The sequence below is a fragment of the Sarcophilus harrisii genome, chromosome 2 (genome assembly GCF_902635505.1).
Source record: "Sarcophilus harrisii chromosome 2, mSarHar1.11, whole genome shotgun sequence".
NCBI classification, from domain to species: Eukaryota; Metazoa; Chordata; class Mammalia; order Dasyuromorphia; family Dasyuridae; genus Sarcophilus; species Sarcophilus harrisii.
Window position 1 is genome coordinate 229,208,701 of NC_045427.1, and position 18,364 is coordinate 229,227,064.

General features: G+C 32.8%; 1 protein-coding gene across 6 annotated transcripts in view; it reads right to left on the bottom strand.

Moving 5' to 3' along the window:
- Positions 1–6,890: 6,890 nt before the first annotated feature.
- ZNF217 (zinc finger protein 217) overlaps positions 6,891–18,364 on the bottom strand; it is a 33,454-nt gene continuing 21,980 nt past the window's right edge. For all 6 annotated transcript variants that reach the window (XM_031951648.1, XM_031951645.1, XM_031951644.1 and 3 more), the window contains exons 3-6: positions 16,347–16,472; positions 13,988–15,553; positions 10,348–10,475; positions 6,891–9,159 (exon numbers count right to left, since the gene is read on the bottom strand). In XM_031951648.1, the coding sequence (XP_031807508.1) occupies positions 10,366–10,475; positions 13,988–15,553; positions 16,347–16,472 (1,802 nt within the window). In that variant the 3' untranslated portion in view covers positions 6,891–9,159; positions 10,348–10,365. The remainder of the gene's footprint in view (positions 9,160–10,347; positions 10,476–13,987; positions 15,554–16,346; positions 16,473–18,364) is intronic.

Consider the following 18,364-nt stretch of genomic DNA (forward strand, 5'->3'; position numbering starts at 1 on the left):
TGTTTTGATTTGGGGTAATTTTTTGTTTTTGTTTTAGACTTTAATGTCTAAATATACATTTGTCAAAAGCTATTTTGGTATCAACATAATCATATTTTTGTTTTTCTTATTATTAATATAATAAATTATATTTATAAATTTCCTAATTTTGAACCAACTATTTATTCCTGGTAGGTCTAATCTGGTAATAGTAAATAATCTTTGTAACATTATGCTATAATTTTCTTACTAATATTTTATTTAAAATTCTTGTATTCATTGGGATATTGGTCTATAATTTTCTTTTTCTGTTTTGACTCTCTCTGGTTTAGGTATCGCGATTATATTTGTAGCATAGAAGGAATTTGCAAAACATCTTCCCTATTTTTTAAGAACTGCTTTTGTAGAATTGGAATCAATTATTCCTTAAATGTTTAATAGAATATCATCATAAAGCCATCTGGTTTGGGGAGAGAGAGGGGTTATTCCTCTCCTCTTTGAGAGCTCCTTTATGGCTTGTTAAATTTCTTTTTCTGAAATTGGATTATTTAAATTTCTATTTCTTATTCTCTTTACATGAGCATTTTCATTTCATTCAGATTGTCAGTTTTATAGGCATATGATTGGGCAAGATGATAGTTTCTAATAATTACTTTTGTTTCTTCTTCATTGACTATTCATTCTTTAAATTTTTATACCAGTAATTTAGTTTTTTCCTTAAAAAAATAGCTAATGCTTTATTCATTTCATTGGTTTTTAAACCTGAGTCTAACTGTATTTATTAGTTCAGTGTTATGTTTTCTTTTTGCTTTCGGTTGCTTTTAAATCTGTTCTTTTATTTTCAGGTATTTCTATTTTGGTACATAATTAAGGCTTTTTAATTCATTGGTTTTCCAGTTTGTTATTGGGAATGTGGGGGGGGGGAGGGGGCGGAGGGAGGAGATATTTGTTTGGTTGGTTGTTGGTTGGTTTGTTTTTTGGTTTTTGCATGTCCAATTCCCTTATCTGCTCTCTCTCCTCCTCACTTTTCTCTATTTCCCCTCTGGTCTATTCCTTTTCTCCGCCCTTTCCTTTCTTCTTTTTGTGATCATGAAAACAAAACAAAACCACTCCCAGTCCTTCAGTCTTCTTAAACTCCCTTTATGATCCCTGATGATAGAAGGGTTCTGGAAGGGACACGCTTATCATCTGCCTATGTTAGAATGTAAACATTTTATCCCTTTTTAGTCTCTTATGATTGTTCACTCATGCTTACATTTTCATTCTCTTGACTTTTGTGTTTATATTTCAAAGTTTCTATGCAGTGCTGATTTTTTCATCAAGAAGACTTAGAAGTCTCCTAATTCAAAAAAGGCTCATTTTCCTCCTGTTGGATTATGCTCAGTATTTTTTTCTTTGATCTGGAGCTCAGGATTTGGACTGTAATTTTTTTAGGAATTTTCATTTTGGAGTTTCTTACAGAAGGCCACTAGTAAATTATTCCCACTTTCAAATTGCCCTCTGTTTCTAAAAGATATGGGCATTTTCTTTTATGATTTCTTGAAATCTATGATGCCTGGCCATCCACATCCAGAAAGAGAATATAATGGAACTGATGTGGATCAAAGAATACAATTTTCGTCTTTTTGCTGCTGTTGTTTGCTTGGTTTTTTTTTTTCTTTCTCATGTTTTTTTTTCTCTGATTTTTCTTGTGCAGCATGGAAAGATGTTTAGAAAAATTGCACATTTAATCTACATTGGTTATTGCTTATTATAGTTATATTATGTTGCTTGTAGTCTGAGAGGGGAGGGAGGAGAAAGGAGGGAAGGGAGAAAAATGTGAAACAAGATTTTGCAAAAATGAATATTGAAAATTATTTTTGCATATATTTGGAAAAAATAAAATACTATTTAAAAAAAATAAGATGTCTGGGCACTATTTTGGGTCATGGCTTTCAGGTCTACCAGTGATTCTTAAATTATCACTCTTTCATCTGTGGTCCAAGTCAGTTATTTGTAGGATGAGGTACACTACATACTATTTTTTTCAATCTCTTGATTTTGAGATCCTTTCTATTTTCTCACAGAGACATCGTTTGTTTCATTCTCACTTTTAAGGAATCTACTGTTTGAGCAAATTTTCTTCTTTATCTCATTTCTTGTCCATTTTTATTCTTTTAGTATTATCACATCACTAGTAAAATTATTTTAATTCCATCCAAAGATAATACCTCAGTCTTTTCTTCTAGTCTATTTTTTTCCCACATTCTCTCCCCCAGTTCAAGCCCTCAAAACCTCTAGCCTGGATGATTACCTCTAATGTATTTATTTGCTTGCTCACCTCTCCTGCAATGCATTCTCTGTACAGTTGTAAAACTGAATTTTTTAAAGCACAGATTTTTAAAGTAACTTTGTTATTCCCCTCCTTCTTATCTCTTAAAATCAAAAACAAACTAGTCTGTTGGACATTTAAAGCTTGTCACAAATGGCTCCAATTTGCCCTTCCAACATTATTATTTATTTTATTCCCTTTATTATTCTCAAGGGTCCAAAGTGACATCCTTGCTTTTCCCCCCACAATTTTTCATCTCCTATATGCTCCCTTGAAGAGGCTATCCCTCACAACTGATACATATTCTCTTCTCATCTTTAATTTTTAGAATTTCTTTTCTTCAGTTCAAGTTCTTGTTAATTTTTAGGCTCTTCCTGACCCCAATTTGAGATCTTCTTAGCAAAGATATTGGACATTTCCTTTTCCAACTCATTTTACAATTGAGGAAATTGAGACAAACAATGTTACCAAAATTGGTAAGAAAAAGATCAAAACATTGGAGAGATTACAGAAAAATAGATTAATGCACAAGTGTTGGGGCTGTAACTTCATACAGTCATTCTGGAAAGCAATTGGAATTCTTTCCAATCTAATGAAATTAATTAAAAATCCAGAATACTAAAGATGAAACATGCAGTTCAACTCTTGCCAAAGAGTGAAGTTAAAATTCAGAGTGGCTTTTTAAAACAGAAGCAATGTGAAAATTTTTTTTTCCTAGTCTATAATGCATAGCTTTGTGTGTTTACGATAAGTATATTACTTTTTTAATATTTTTCTTGTTGTTGTTGCTGCCCAATTTGAGAAAGGCACAATGGAAAGGATTATAAATGCACGTAAAAGATCAATAACTAAACTGTACTTATATGCAATTAGATGGCAGAATGGTTAATTTTTATTTTTCAAAAAGGAGGTAAATTCCTTTGTTTTTCTCTTAATTTTTCTAAATGTCTATTCAGGTTCTAAACTTCTTTCATATTAATCTTATTACATTTATCTGACTCTGTATAGGTTACACTGAAGTTCTCCACTGTTACAGTTTTGATTGTTATAATCTTCTTTACATATTTAAATGGTGTTATGTATATATAAAGTATTGATATTGATTTATTTGTGGTACCTTTTAGCATAACTTCTCTGCTTATCTTTTATTTTTTTTCCACATTTACTAAGTCTTATCTGAGAGCATGATTGCTAACTCTGCTTTCTTAAAATTAAACAGAAACAAGATTTTGTCCCAGTTGCTTAACAGTTAAATGTTAAGTAAACTTTGTGAATCTCCATTTCAGGTGTTTCTTGTAAACCACATATTGCTGAATTGTTTTCTAATTTATTCAATCCTCTTCTGTTTTCATGGGTGAGTTCATCCTATTTACATTCAGAGTTATGAAAGTTAATTGTGTATTATCCTCCAATTTGTCCTCATATTTTTTCTCCTTCCTCTTGCCTCCATCTTTAGAAATAAGGTGATAGAAATGATTGAATTTGCCCTACATTTTTTTGTGAGTTTATAGTCTACTTTCTCTATTACAAAACTCTTTTCTTCTCTCTTCCCCAATCCTAATTTCCAGTGCTTCCTTCCTCTTTCTTTACATGGCTCCCTCTATCATTCAAGGTTACTTTGTTTCTGATTGTTCCCCTAGCTATCCATGAGACTGGAAGTTCCAAGAGAGAAGGAAGTTTTCCCATTTGTTTCGCTTTTCTTTTCTTTCTTTCTTTCTTTTTTTTTTTTTTTGGATATCCTTTATTATCTATAAATGCTAATTGACTGATCTACTTACCTATTCTTCCTCCTTGGGAATCCCCTCTACTCTTCCTTTGTTTCTTGTTCCCCAGATGTATTTCTATATCAAGATCTCTGTATAATTGTATTCAACTTCCTTTTACACTTGTCAACTGTAATTGAGGTTCAAGAGATGTGTATTCCCCTCATCTTTCCACAATGGCACAAAATATATATGTGTGTGTACATGTGTATACTTTTTATCCTAAGCAAACAATAATTTTCTATTTTTGCAATAATTTCCCTCCTCTTCCTGCACAGTAGTTCCAATCCCAGTTTAGAATTTTAAGACCAATAAAGCAAAATCACCCAAAGATTCTTTTGTCATTATAGCTTTTTTCTGTGGCCCTTAAAAATTAAAGAGTTCTAAAGTATGTTTCCTATTTCCATCTTAACTTACAAATAATTGATCTTCACATAGTCCTTATTACACACATGTGAGTGGCTTTCTGGTACTTTTGGTGCTTGCATTTTCTTATACAAATACCTATCAAATATTGTTTTCCTCAGGAATGCGTGGAAATCTATTCCATTAAAGATCCTTTTTCCCTCTTGTAGGTTTACAGTTGGTTTTGCTAGATACTGTTCATACCTTCTTATAATTCATTTAATCCATATATCATGTCTCATTCCTCATATTAAAACTATTACCTTTCTGTAATGAATAGCATGCTTCAACATTTCCTCTGAAATCATGTATGGTTAATACAGCAGTTTTTTCAGCAGTAGTTATATAAATTGCTCTCTAGGTTTTGCTCATTTTATTCTTCCCAAGTTTATAAAATTCTTCAAAATTGTTCGTCTTTATCATATTGAAATTAGTTACAAATTATTCTTCTGGTTCTGAATTTTGCAACAATTCATCCAAGTTTTTTTCCTTATCTTTTTGAAATCACTTATTCTCTTAATAAGTAATTGTAAACTTAAGGCTCCCAACTAATCTGGGGCTAAAATGGGGCCTTAATGAGATTGGCTTGGCTTGGAGATCTGCCTCCAGAGACCACTACAACATTGCAGGGTTCCTATGTCTTGAAGATCCTTCCTCACACTTTTTTACCTAATAGATGCCAATTCATTCTCTAAAGTGCAAATTAAATACTATAATTTCATCCACCCCAGACATCAACCTTGCTTTTCTTCTGCCTACCCAACTTCAAGTACTGTTTTATCTGCTTCTACCAAAAATGGAGAAGGCTGGTGTAATTATTAGACTGGCTTTTAGCACCTTCAATTCTACTCACCAATGCCAGATTGATTAATCTTTCTAAAAAGTTCTGTATGTCCTCATAATAGCTTTACGGGTTTAGAGGCACTTTATGCCCACTGTATTATTACCCAACACAATTTTATCCATCCTCATTTTGAAAACTTCCACTGAGAGGGAATTCATTAGGGTAGCGTATTTCATTTTTGAATAGCTTTTTGGTTGTGGGAAGCCAAATGGCACAGTAAAACACCAGAGGCCAGGAATCACTAAGGCCATTTAATCCTGTTTGCCTCAGTTTCCTCATATGTAAAATAAGGAAATGGCAAACCATTCCATTATCTTTGCCAAAAAAAACCTCAAATGGGTTCACACAAAATGGTGGATAACAATTGTCAATATTTGCTTTCTATTAACTATAACTCTGCCCCTACTATTTCCAATGCTTTGTTTCCTATCCTGACCTCAGGAAAAAATGTAGTGATGAGGGTGGAATGGTGCAGTGGGAAAAGCACTGGTTTTAGAGTCAAGGACATACTCTGAAATTCCAGCTGTGCAAATAAGTCTCAGTATTATTTTCTAAGCAGTATCCCAGGACCTAGCCCAATACTTGGCACATAGCAGATACTTAGTAACCTGGGGAAAGGCATCCTAAATTCCCTGATCTACTTGCTTATCTGTAAAGTCGGGACCAAGTAACATTTCAAATTCATTCTAGCTCTAAATTTATAATACTGTATAGAGAAGAACAAGTCTAATCCATCATTTTTCCCCAGACTAAAACATCTTTGTAGTTCAACTACTCACTGACAATGTCATTGGCTTGTTCTCAAGGCCCTTCAGCAATTGGGCTACCCTCCAGCTTAGCAATGCCCTTCCTAAATAAGTCCACAAATGAACAGAGCATTCAAAATTTAGTCACAGAGCTAATTCAAGAATCCCTGACTTTTCCTGAACATAATAATCTTAACAATTAAACTTAATGTAGCACTTTAAAGCTTGAACATTTGTTATTTGTTCCTTACAACCTTTAAGGGAGACAACAGAAGTAATCACTTTGTAAATGAGGAAACACAGTAGAGTGACTTGAATATGGTCATAAAATTATAAGAAACAAATCTGTCTCTGCTTTCTCAAAGTGCTGTCAATGTATGTTTCATTACATCCCTGTCCCTCAATGTAGGGTAGATCACATTAGCTATCTTGCCTGCCATGTCACATTAACTCATGTAGACTTGTAGTCAACTAAAAATCTCCAGATCCTTTTTAAATTTATACATGGGTTTTTTAAAGTGTAGAGTTTTATATTTATGCCTATGTAAATTTCATCTTATTTAAATTCAGCCAGTCATTCTAGTCTGTCAGGATCTTTCTGGATTCTAACCCTCATTCAAGTTATCTATCTCTCCCAATTATATGTCATCTGCCAATTTGGTAAAATAGATCTTCAAATTATTCGGTTTGCATGTAAGATGTTTGTTCTCGTTCATCACAGGCTGAGTCAAACATAAAGCCATATTTAGCTTGGTCCTGATCTATTATTTTTTAAATGGAAGTTCAAAAAGAAAAAAGAGAGAGAACTCAATATAGTGCTGAATAAAGACCAGAAGCCAAAATTGCAAAACACCAAATCTATATTTACATCCACATACAATAACATACCTTGACTAAACTGAAATATATCATAAATTAAACGAGTAATGTCTACTGCTTGACAAACTTAAGTTTTAACAATTAAAATAAATCAAACTGGAATGAAATAAATATAAACAAAATTCCAACAAATTGTACCTCTATATAAATGCACTGTTATCTTAAAGGAAAAAAATACAAAACCAGTAGTATCCCAATAGTTAATACTGATGGGCAAAAGAGTACTTTGAAGTACAGGGCTGTGGAATTACTGACATTTGTTATGCATTTAAGAAATGTGGCTAAAAAGGAAAACTCTGAAAACCCCTGAAATTGCAGCATAACTTGAATTGATTGTTTTCAAATAGATTTGGTAATTTTTTTTTTACAAGTTTAAATTTCAGCCCTCTGCCACACAACCCTTTAAGATTTAAATATCCTTATGGCATGCATTCTGTAAGACTCAGAAAATCAGGCAAATATTCGGCCAACCACCTTCCAAATGTGTTCATTTTGAAAAATAGGCTATAAAAAAGTGCAAAACTATGAAAACAAAATCTAGATTATGTACATATGGCTCAGCTTATGAACAGGAAAAAAGGTAAATAGTGTACAATTTCCTGATACACAGCACTTCATTACAATGCCAGTTGACAGATCTCAATTAGGTCCCCTTTAACACAGGAGTTAAGACATACACATTAAGGATGTCTTATGTTGCATAATGAAAAGAATATTTCTAGGTTTTGCTACTATAGGACATTTACACTTTAGATGTGGAAGAGAAGGGCAGGGTAAAAAAAACCTAACAGTGCAAAAAATTTGAAACAGTTTCTTAATAAAAAACAACATGGAAGTCAAAGTCCTGTATACGCTGAAGTAATAAATCTTCAGTTATAGGCTACAAAGAGAGATAACTATGAGCAAAAGTTAAAATAGCCAATAAATCAGTTCTGCTGGCTGGTGGCTGCCCTCCTTTTAAAACCCAAGTTGAATGAGCATAGAGAAAAACCTTGTCTTTCAAAACAAACAAAACACACACAAAAAAGGTTGGGGGTAGGGTTGTGATGGAGGAAGGGAAAACAACAGATAATCCCTTCTCCTCCCCCTCTGCACAGTGGGCAATTTCTAATTCAGAATCAATGTGTCTACAATTAACTTCAATGTGTCTTTAGTTAACTAAGATTCCAGAAACACCAAGAGATTTCTAAATACAAATATAAGATACATCAAAAGTCTTTTATTTTAAAATTGCTTCCCCATATTATAAGATATTTATAATTTTGTACTCAAACTTTACCAATCTGAGTAAATATAAGACATGTCAATTTTTTAAAAAATGATTTGTTTGATAGAAAAGAAATTTAAATAAATTCCATGTATTACTTTGTTCACTATTAGCAAAGATTTGTCTGCTCAGAGCAAAGGGTTCTTGGTAGAGACATACTTAAAAATCCCATATAACCACCACACCCCATCAATTAAAAAAAAAAAAAAAAAAATCACCCAATAAAGTAGTCTGGTGGTTTCAGGACAATTTACAAATCATGAAACAGCTAGTAACATCTCTCAGCTAAGATGCTGAAATAATTTGCAATAAAAGGAAACTGAAAAATCAGAAGTGATCTTATAATATGCAGCACAAACTGGTAGAGAGGGTCAATACTTCAGTTAGGTGTACTCACATCAATTTGCATAAAGACAACAATGTTAAATTGCCTAAGATTTGATATCATACAGATCATTGGGAATTTGTTTTAAAATAAAACTTATCCTAACTGAAAAAGCACAAGATCAGAAACTGCTCAAAATGCTGAGCTACCTTGGAAGGAACAGGGAAGGAAAAGGGAGGGGAAGAGAACCACAGTATTTTAACAAGTAGGTTTTCCAACAGGATATTTACAAAAATTTACCTGAGGTGCAAGCATTATATACTCCCTCCCTCCCCCAATTACTTTTCAGCAGCGCTCAAGTATTCAAAAACTACTTAATATTTGGTCAATTCTAAAAAAAATATTATTCAAGGTCAAAATAGAGATATACATTCTCCACTTTTACAACCCAACTTTTCCAACTACAATTTTTATTGCTATTTGGTACAAATTTTAAACAGAACCAACATTATAAAACTGTAGTGTTCTTTATATATACAGTACAATCACAGCTTATTTCAGTAGCTTTCACCATTCATTTTCTCAAAGGATGAGCTGAAGGTAACTCCACAGAGAATATGTACTTATGTCCTTATAAGACCTGGAGAGCAAAAAAAGAAAACTAATTAAGATGGAATTACACTATAGTGATAGGGAAAAATCTAAAACTGAACAAGACTAAGGAATTAAAAAAAAAAAAATTTAATGGCAACCTAAACCTAGGTTCTTATAAATGAATAATGGAAGATACATTTAGAAACTTGTAATATAGTAGTAGAGCTATATGTACTGAAGAATTTTGTTTCACCAACTACTAACTTAAATGGTTAAAGATTAAGCATTTAATGCTGAAAATATTGCCTAAACAAAGGCCAAAGGAAATATGCAATTACCCCCTAAAGTGCACTTTGAAGGCACAGGCCTAAAGATACAAAATTTGTAGGATGGGCCAGAGTTAAATATTTAACTAAAAGAATGACATTAAAGGAAAAACTGGAACTTGGATATAATCTTTTGAAGAAAGAATGGAGCTAGAACGACTAAAAACTAATATTTCTACAACTCTTTCTAGAATTGAAAACAGGTAATGCTGTAAAGTTACCCATGCATATATCCTGTAAATAAAAAGCTATTAAATAAAAAAGAAAAAAAAAAAAAAAGAATTGAAAACAGGGCCAAACAGCTGTTGGATACAGTAAAATACTGTTCTGACATAGAACAAAGCTAATCATTTTCTTCAAAGGTTAAACATATCAAACTGACAATAGAGTATGTTTCATGAGATGATGCTTTAGCTACATCTGTATAACAAGTCATAATATAGCGCTATTCTCTACACAACTCTCTTCAGTCATTCAGGTCATTGTTAAGAAATCCTTAAAAAGCCTAAAGTATCATAGCATCTGCCTTGATAAAACACCACTTGAGGTTGCTCTTGGACTACTTTTACAAGCAACATTCATTATTAATCACTATTAATGCAATCTAAGAACAAAATTACCTCTCAAGTTTTATATATTAATCTGCATTACACAATGATCTTATAATCTGGTTTAATTTAAAGAAATAAAAGCTGGTGAAATTGAAGGAGAAATCTTGGCAATGTTTTTCAGAATGTACAGGAACCAGGATAGTCCTATTTCTTAGCTTTATTCCTTAAAATCCAATTATCTAATTTAAAAATTAGTGTTATTTAATTAAAATTAACATAAAATAATTACAAATGGGTTTCATCATGTTGAATTTTATGCTGAAATCAAAGGACATATAAATTAACATATATGCTTACCTTATTTTCCCAACAAAATCAAGTTTTCTTGTCATTTGCTCGATAATGTGTATTAGTAATAAGATTCTCATAGTTTCTTTTTTGCAGCATGCTGTTAGATAACTGTTGATAAGACATGGGCCGTTTTCCTAATTGAGAAAAAGACATTTAGAATCAAAGTTAAGTCAGTTTGTTCTCTTACACCTACATATAAGTTAACAGATTTTGTGGCCATTTCAAAATAATACTAATCGACCAGTTCCATGCATTTGCAATAGTATTACAAACGAAAAGTAAAAGATTAGGCTCCCTCCAACACTCCATCTCAGAAGCTTGCTGAATTTGTTCATTTGCAAAATGGCACCAAATCTGATCTACAAAATTCTCACAAATTAGCTATGAGTAAGACACTTTATAAATTCCAAAGTATTTAAGAAGTTATTTTAAGCCTGCATCCTTCATACTTGATGGTACTAATTTATTGAACTAAAAGAGCAGTCTTGAAACACAAAATACAAAGTCTTTTAGAACATCTAAACATAAATGACCTCCTTCAAAAATTTCATTTTTCCTTAGATTTATAAAATAATAAAGCTAATAAAGTCCTCTAGGTCCAAGTTAACATCAGCATGAATTACAAAGTCCAAAAATAAAACTTTTAAGTTTTAAAATCTTTTAGTATAAATATGCAATATATAACTCAATAGTACATGAGTTGAAAAAGAACTTTATATAAAATCAAGGTTTACACATTACTAAATTATAGATATTAATCAACTACAAAAAATTAACAAAAGGAGATTTTAGAACATGATTTTAAAAATAAGGAACATTATCTAATTTCAACATTCAGTAATTCCTGTTAGCAAAACAGCTAGAATATACAGAACGATGGAATACTAGATATTATTTCATGATACAACCCCCTCACCTAATATGTAGAATACAATAATTTGTTGTTGTTCAGTCACATCTGATTCTGTGACCCCTTAGATCATACTGCCCATGGGATTTTTTTGGCAAAGATATTGACATGCTTTGTCATTTTCTTCTCCAGTGCATCAAAGCAAACAGAGATTTAAAGCTAGCAATTGTGCAAAACCACTTTTGAATTCAGGTCTTCCTAACTCCAAGCACATTGCTCTATCTACTGAATCACCTAACTGCCTCTAATAGTAATTAGAATACAATTAATTCTCTCCTAGTATTATGAACAAGGAAAGAAAAAATTTAAATCACTCCATACACCTTGCTGTCAAATGAAATCTACTAATGCAAAACTATTAGTTCCTTCTTCATCCTGTTATCCCTACTTCTGCAATTTTGAGAGTTTGGGTGTGTAGTGTCCTGAGACAACTAGTTCCCTGATGGGAAGACTTGCCAAACCCTTTTGAGGGTGGCTCATCCACCTTCACACAGCTCTCACCTGTGGTACTCATGCACACAAGCTACATCCTAGTAATACCATATTGCCAGACATGCTAAACAGGCTAAGAGTAGCAATCAATCAAATAACATTTAATAAGTATTTATCATGTACCTAGTGCTGGGGATACAAAGGCCAAAAAAAAAAAAAAAAAAAAAAAAAAATCCCTAACCTCAAGGAGCTTGCAATCTAACAGGGAAGACAATATGAAAATAAATACATATACAAAACAAACTATATACAAGATAAGTAAGAAATAACAGAAAGAAAACAATAGAATTAAGAGGACTCAGGAAAACTTCCTATAAGAGCTAAAAATTTAATTGGAACTGTTCAGAAGGAAAGTCAGGGAGGTCACTAGCAAAGAGCAAAGAAGGGTGAGCTTTGCAGCAATAGACATTCTGTATTTGAACCTGGTGGTGATGGGGAGGAGCCACTGGAATTTATTTATTTAGTAGGAGGTCAGATTTGTGTATCAGGAAAATCCCACTGAATACTGAATTAAGGATGGATTCAAGTCAGGAGAGCCTTTAGGAAGGCCGACCTACCAGCTGACTACAAGAATCAAGTTATGAGATAATGAGGGCCTGCACCAGTGGTATCAGTGTCAAAGGAGAGAAGGGAGGACCATATTCAGGAGATTTTGCAAAGAATATAATCAACAGGCCTTTACCATAGCCTATATATTGGGAGAACAAAGTGAGAATGAGAGAATGAGGAATCCAGGATGAATCCTAAGCTGAAAGCCTGGAGATGGAAAGATGATATTGCCCTCTACAAAAATAAGGAAGGGAAAGGAATAGGGAAGGGTGGGGGGGAGAAAGACAATGAGTTCTGTTTTGGAACTACATAGCCTTACTCTTTTCTTTCATATCTACTTTAAACAATAAATAAAAAGGAGTGGAAGATTTAAATTAAATCGCAACAAAAATAGCATTTCACCAGAATTTTTAAAAAACAAGTTATTGTAGTGTGTTAAAGTAATTGCTCTTATTTTGCTGCCTCCACCAAATCAATTGATGTCAGGTAAGACTCAATAGCATTCATTTGAAACTAATACAAAATGAGAGATTTTAAAGTGGGTCTTTCTATTCCAGGCAGCACAGAATCTGTAGAGTTTACATGTAATAACAGAAATCATTGTGATTTAAACAAGTTTACCAACTGGAACATGACCCAATGATATCCTGATCTTACGTTAAGATGCTACAGGAGCATGTTTAATAGTCTATAACGCTGCAATCAAAATTGGCTATGAAAACAATTTCACACACACACAAAAAAATCAAAAGCAAAAACACCTCTACTATTAGGGAAATTTCAATATAATCTACAAGAACACATTAGTGAAAAGTTACTTTGTATTTGTCTCAACACTAAATAATTTTCAATAGTAACTGCATATAAAGTACTTTTCAAAATACAAAGTTCTATAAAATAAGAACCTTCCCCCACTTTAGTGCAAGATGTAAAATGAGAAACATAAAATACCTATTCTATGAGGTACTATGTGATTAAGTGTCATGAATCCAGGTTAGTACAGTGCTGGATATGTAATCAGAACTTGGGATCAAACCCTGATTCACTAAATGGATAACTTTGGACAAAGTTTACCTTTCTATGCCTCAGTTCCCTCTTTAGTAAAACAAGAGTGGTATTTGACTACATGACCTATGAAGTTCCCTGAAACCTCAGATTTACAATCAGAACAAGACTCACTGTTTCCCACAAAATCCTCCCCTCTTCCTAATTTCCCTATTATTCTCAAGGGTACCACCATTCTCCTAGGTGATCAGCCTCACAACCCTAGATGATTACACCTCTATAACATTTGTCACATATACCCTTCTCACCTGACATTCCTATAAGCCTAGTACAAACCTGAATTACTACAATAAGCTACCAGTTGCTCTTTGTACTACACTCTAGTCCTTCCTTTATTCAGAAGTCAGCATCACCTTCCTAAAATGTGATCCCTTCTCCTTTGTTACCACCTCCTCACTCAAAATAAACTACACAGGCTCCCTTAACCAAGGTCAGTATAAAATCTTCAGTTTCATAGTTAGTTCCTTTCATAACCTGTCCCCACCCCTTCCCATTTTCCCCACTACAATGTTCAGTTAGATTGGAACTAGAGACATTGGGAGGACAATGTTGCCCTCTACAGAAACAGAAAAGGGGGGGGGGGGGGGGGGGGGGGGAAGAGGAGAAAATTAGTCTTTCTACAAACGATACCTTCTATTGCAGAACTTGATGCTTGACTACCACTAGATCCACAAGAACTATAAAGTGGTCCAGGACCATATGGCTCATAGGACTTTAGGACAGTCAGTACATTTGGAGAATCAACTTCATTTGAATTCAGGAGCCCTTGCTTAGTTGGCAACACTGATGCAGGTGGACATGGACAATCCTGAGGTAATAGATTTGCAATTCTGTTTGCAACACGGTATCTGTTTATATCATATTCTCTTCTGTAATTGGCTACTGTCGCAGAGTCAAGTTCAAGAGTAACTACATTAGATTTCATTCTTTTTGAAGATGGTTCACCAAATTCCACATTGACATTGCCTACATTTCGACTGCAGAAATATTCTCTTCCTTGATTACTAGACCATGGAGAATCACTTTTAAGAGGATAGTCAAATGAACCATTGACATTGCCTACTATGCCAGGTTGAGGAGATATGCTCAGAGATTTTAATTTTGTCTCTGGTCTTTTTATTCTGTCAGGGACTGGAGAAGCATTGGTTTTAGAATGCATTTCCGACTGCTGTCTGATCACACTTGCTTGAGCTCCAATATTCTGTTGTGGTCTGTGAGATTTCAGGTTACTTGGGGCTAAAGTGCTAGAGTCTATTCCTGAAGAAAGTGGAACTTTGCTTGGCAAGGGTGGGCACTGCTTAGCTTTCTCTGGCTGCAGTGATTTTGACTGAGTTGCTAGAGTAATCTTAGATTTATGTGAATTGGCAGATAAGGGAGGCACATCTTTTCCAAGTAAAGCTGGTGGGCATCCAGTACGCCTACTTTTGACTGAATTCTTATTTCTACCATTTTTATGAATGTCAGGATTGTATTTATGCATTAATCTCTGATGCATCATCAGAACTTCTGGGTAAAATGTTCTATAAGTACAAAATGGGCAGGTGCTTGTTGCTAATAAACCTCTGCTGATAGACACAGCTGCACATTCCTGGGTAGATCCAATGGATAAATTCAAAGGTTTTTCTTCAAAATCCATGTTTGGTTTATGTTTACAGATAGGAGTACTTTCTTTTATTTCATCAATGTTATTTACTTCACTTTCATGGATAGTATCTCCTCTGCCAGAAAGAACATCCTTCTCTGTTTTACGAACAGGGTTATTTGCCTGAGGTTCAATTAGCGATTTCTTTTTCAATTTGTCCAAGTATGGAGTGACTATACTTTTGTTCATTTTATCAGCACTTTCATCAACTGTGTTTTTACTGGAATCCTGAGTATCCCTGTTTATGGTTGAGTGTACACTTCCCAAAACATTTTGAAAGGCAGAAGGCATTTCTTTATGTTGTTTTGCAGGTGTACAGCCTTTAGTATCTTTGGCACCATCAAAAAGCCTTTTCAAATTTTTGGTTTGAGCACCATCAGTTGTTAATAGCATATCTTCAGTTTCCCGACTCAGTAGTGAGCTTTTGCCATCATTCTTTACTTCAGTGGTAATATCAATTTGCTTGTCCTTGTGATGTCTCTCCAAATGATATCTCAAAGAGGTTTTCTGAGCTGCAGCATATTCACAAAATTCACATTTGTATGGTTTTTCACCTGAAACAATATTTTAAATTATTAATATAATAAAAAAATTTTTAATAAAAAAAAACTTTAAAAAACATTTTGAAATAAATTGTACTTTAAAGTTTTCAGTACAAAAAAAAGACAATAGCTACCACTTTTCTTCTATTCAATAAGAATTTGGTCTGACTTAGATATGCCCCAGAAGATGAAATTTTTCTATCTCATTTTTGTTTTTAAGTAGTTGGGAACTTGCATAAAACCTTTAAATAGAAATAATATCAGGAAGAGGACAGCCAAAGAAGTGTGTGATATCTGCCCTTTCCTGCCAATCTGAATTATCTAGTATTATTAAAAATGAAACATTTTAGTTAAGCAATTGAAACTGAATACTATCTTAATCTAGAACAAAGTAGCAATTTGGAAATAGGATGCAAGACTATTCTCATTTCATATTAATCTAAAAGTCACAAAAGGAAACATTAAAAAGGTTTGAGGATATTAGAAAACATTAATGAGAAAAAAGGTTTTTTTAACAAATAAAAAACAATGAGGGTAAGAATTGGGATACAGATTTAATGAAGCTGTAAAAAAAATTTCAAAATACTTTTTTAAGGGGATGCAGATTAGTTTATGTAATCATACTATAAAGGAAGGACTAATGACCCATCAAATGCAATGTAAAATTAAGCTAAAATTTATTCTTAGAGAGCAAAAAAATGAAAAAGAATTTACGGCAAAAGTGGTAAGAGAACTAGATCAAAACATGCTATTTTTACCAAAAGTTCTAATTAACTTGCTTGTCTATGAAAGAAAATTTTATTACCTGTATGAGTTCTGAGATGAATATTGAGGTAATAATTTGAACGGAAATACTTTCCGCAATAGCTACACTCTCTGGATGAAGCAAGATGTTTAATTTTTCCTCTTTCCAAGCCATCTTCATTTTTATCTTAAAAAAAAAACATTTATATTAGTAATAAAACAGTAAGGTACATGAATCAAATACACTGATAAATTACAAAGTAACTGTTCTAGCTATTACTGTAATTGTCACTAATGAAAGAATTGTTTTTAATGAAAATCAATTATTGAAAAACTCAAAATTTTCTAAACATATTTTTGACATTATGGGAAATTATGTGTATTTACTGGTACAATAACAGTACACAAGAGAAAAGACATGATTTTTTATGCTTTTATAAGTTTGTGATAACTAATGGATTTTAAAATATATGAGGTAGTCTTCCTCATGTGTCCTCAAAGTGACTAATTTAGAAAGTCATGCCAATAAGTTACCAATTCTTCCTCTCTAAAGACACAGAAATCCATTTAGGACCAACCAATAAATTACCACTAGAGGGGGTAGTAAGTGCAACTTAACCTTTAACAAGAAAGAAAAACTTAAAATGTGTTAAGCAGGATATGACAAAATTTAAATGAAATTTTAAAAATAATATTATATAATAAGAATTGATCTGCACAAAATATCCCTTCTTAAACCATATGCTAGTCTCCAAACTTAAATAATTTATTGAATTCTTTTCAGTATATTAAACTGTAAGGCCAAAATAGTAGTCAAACAAAAAACTTTAGCTCATTTTTCTCCTTCAAGGAAGTGCTTCTTAAAAATAGTAACATCTTGAAGGGGAAACATGCCACACACACAAAGAAATGTCATCAATTACAAAAATCAAGTTGTAAAGGCTGATCAATTCCAATATAACAGTTTTTTTCTCTCCTTATAACAATTTCTGGACTCTAAGCAAACTGATACAACATTCCACAACAAATAATGGGCCAATCCCTTAAGGTTAAGCACCGTAACAAAATTTATCTTCACATTATCCTGCCCATTGTGCCTGAAGAAAATTTCTTTGATGTCTTATTCTCTGCTACATACTTGACTTAAAAGATTCTTAATATTTAGCTCAAAAATATATTTCCAAAATATTTTGTTGTTTAAAGTAATGTCAAGCAACAGTGAGGGAATTAGGCTAAAATACCACCCAAAACTCTTTTAGGATGTAATGGAAAGAGCCTTAGCATTAGAAAAGTTTGGTATGATTTCCTTGCTACCTTTGTGACCCTGAACCAATAATCTCTAAACATGCTGTCTCAGTTTTCTAATTTGTGAAATGAGGAGCTGGTCCCTTCCAGCTTGAAATGAATATCCCTATGAAGTAACACATTAAGATTATAATATACTTTGAGTCTAAGAAAAGACCATATGAATCACAGGTTGGTATTTCAGTTCAGACTCAAATGAAAACATCACTTAGTATCACAAGTCTTTCTTAGAAAATGAAGTGATATGAACACAAACATCATTTTGAAGAATAAACCCCTTAATTTGAAAGAGTCGATTTACTAATCCTCACTGTTATCACATGAAATTATCTAGTTAAATGTTTGCAATTTCTCATTTCAAGCTGTGTGACAGACTTTATACTTACTATACATTCCATTCTCTTATAAATTATACAAGTTTCCAAATAATATTGAATATGCAATATTAAAAAAAAAAAACCACTGGATATTAAAACTAAAAATATCACTGTTTATAATGTTCTGATTTTTTAGAACTCAAATACTTTATTTATGCCGTTTCATATATTCTATGAAACAGCAAAAATTTCAAGTATCATTAATCCTATTTTACAATTGCAGAAACTGAGGTTCAAGAATATTAAATCTTACAAGATTATTAAGCAAGCCAATGGCAGAACCAAAACCAGGTTTAAAGTCTTCCAATTCTAAAGTAGTATTCAATTCACAAGATAATCATAAATATTAATGAGATAAATTTTTCTTCCATACTTACCTGTTAGGTTGCCACTGACA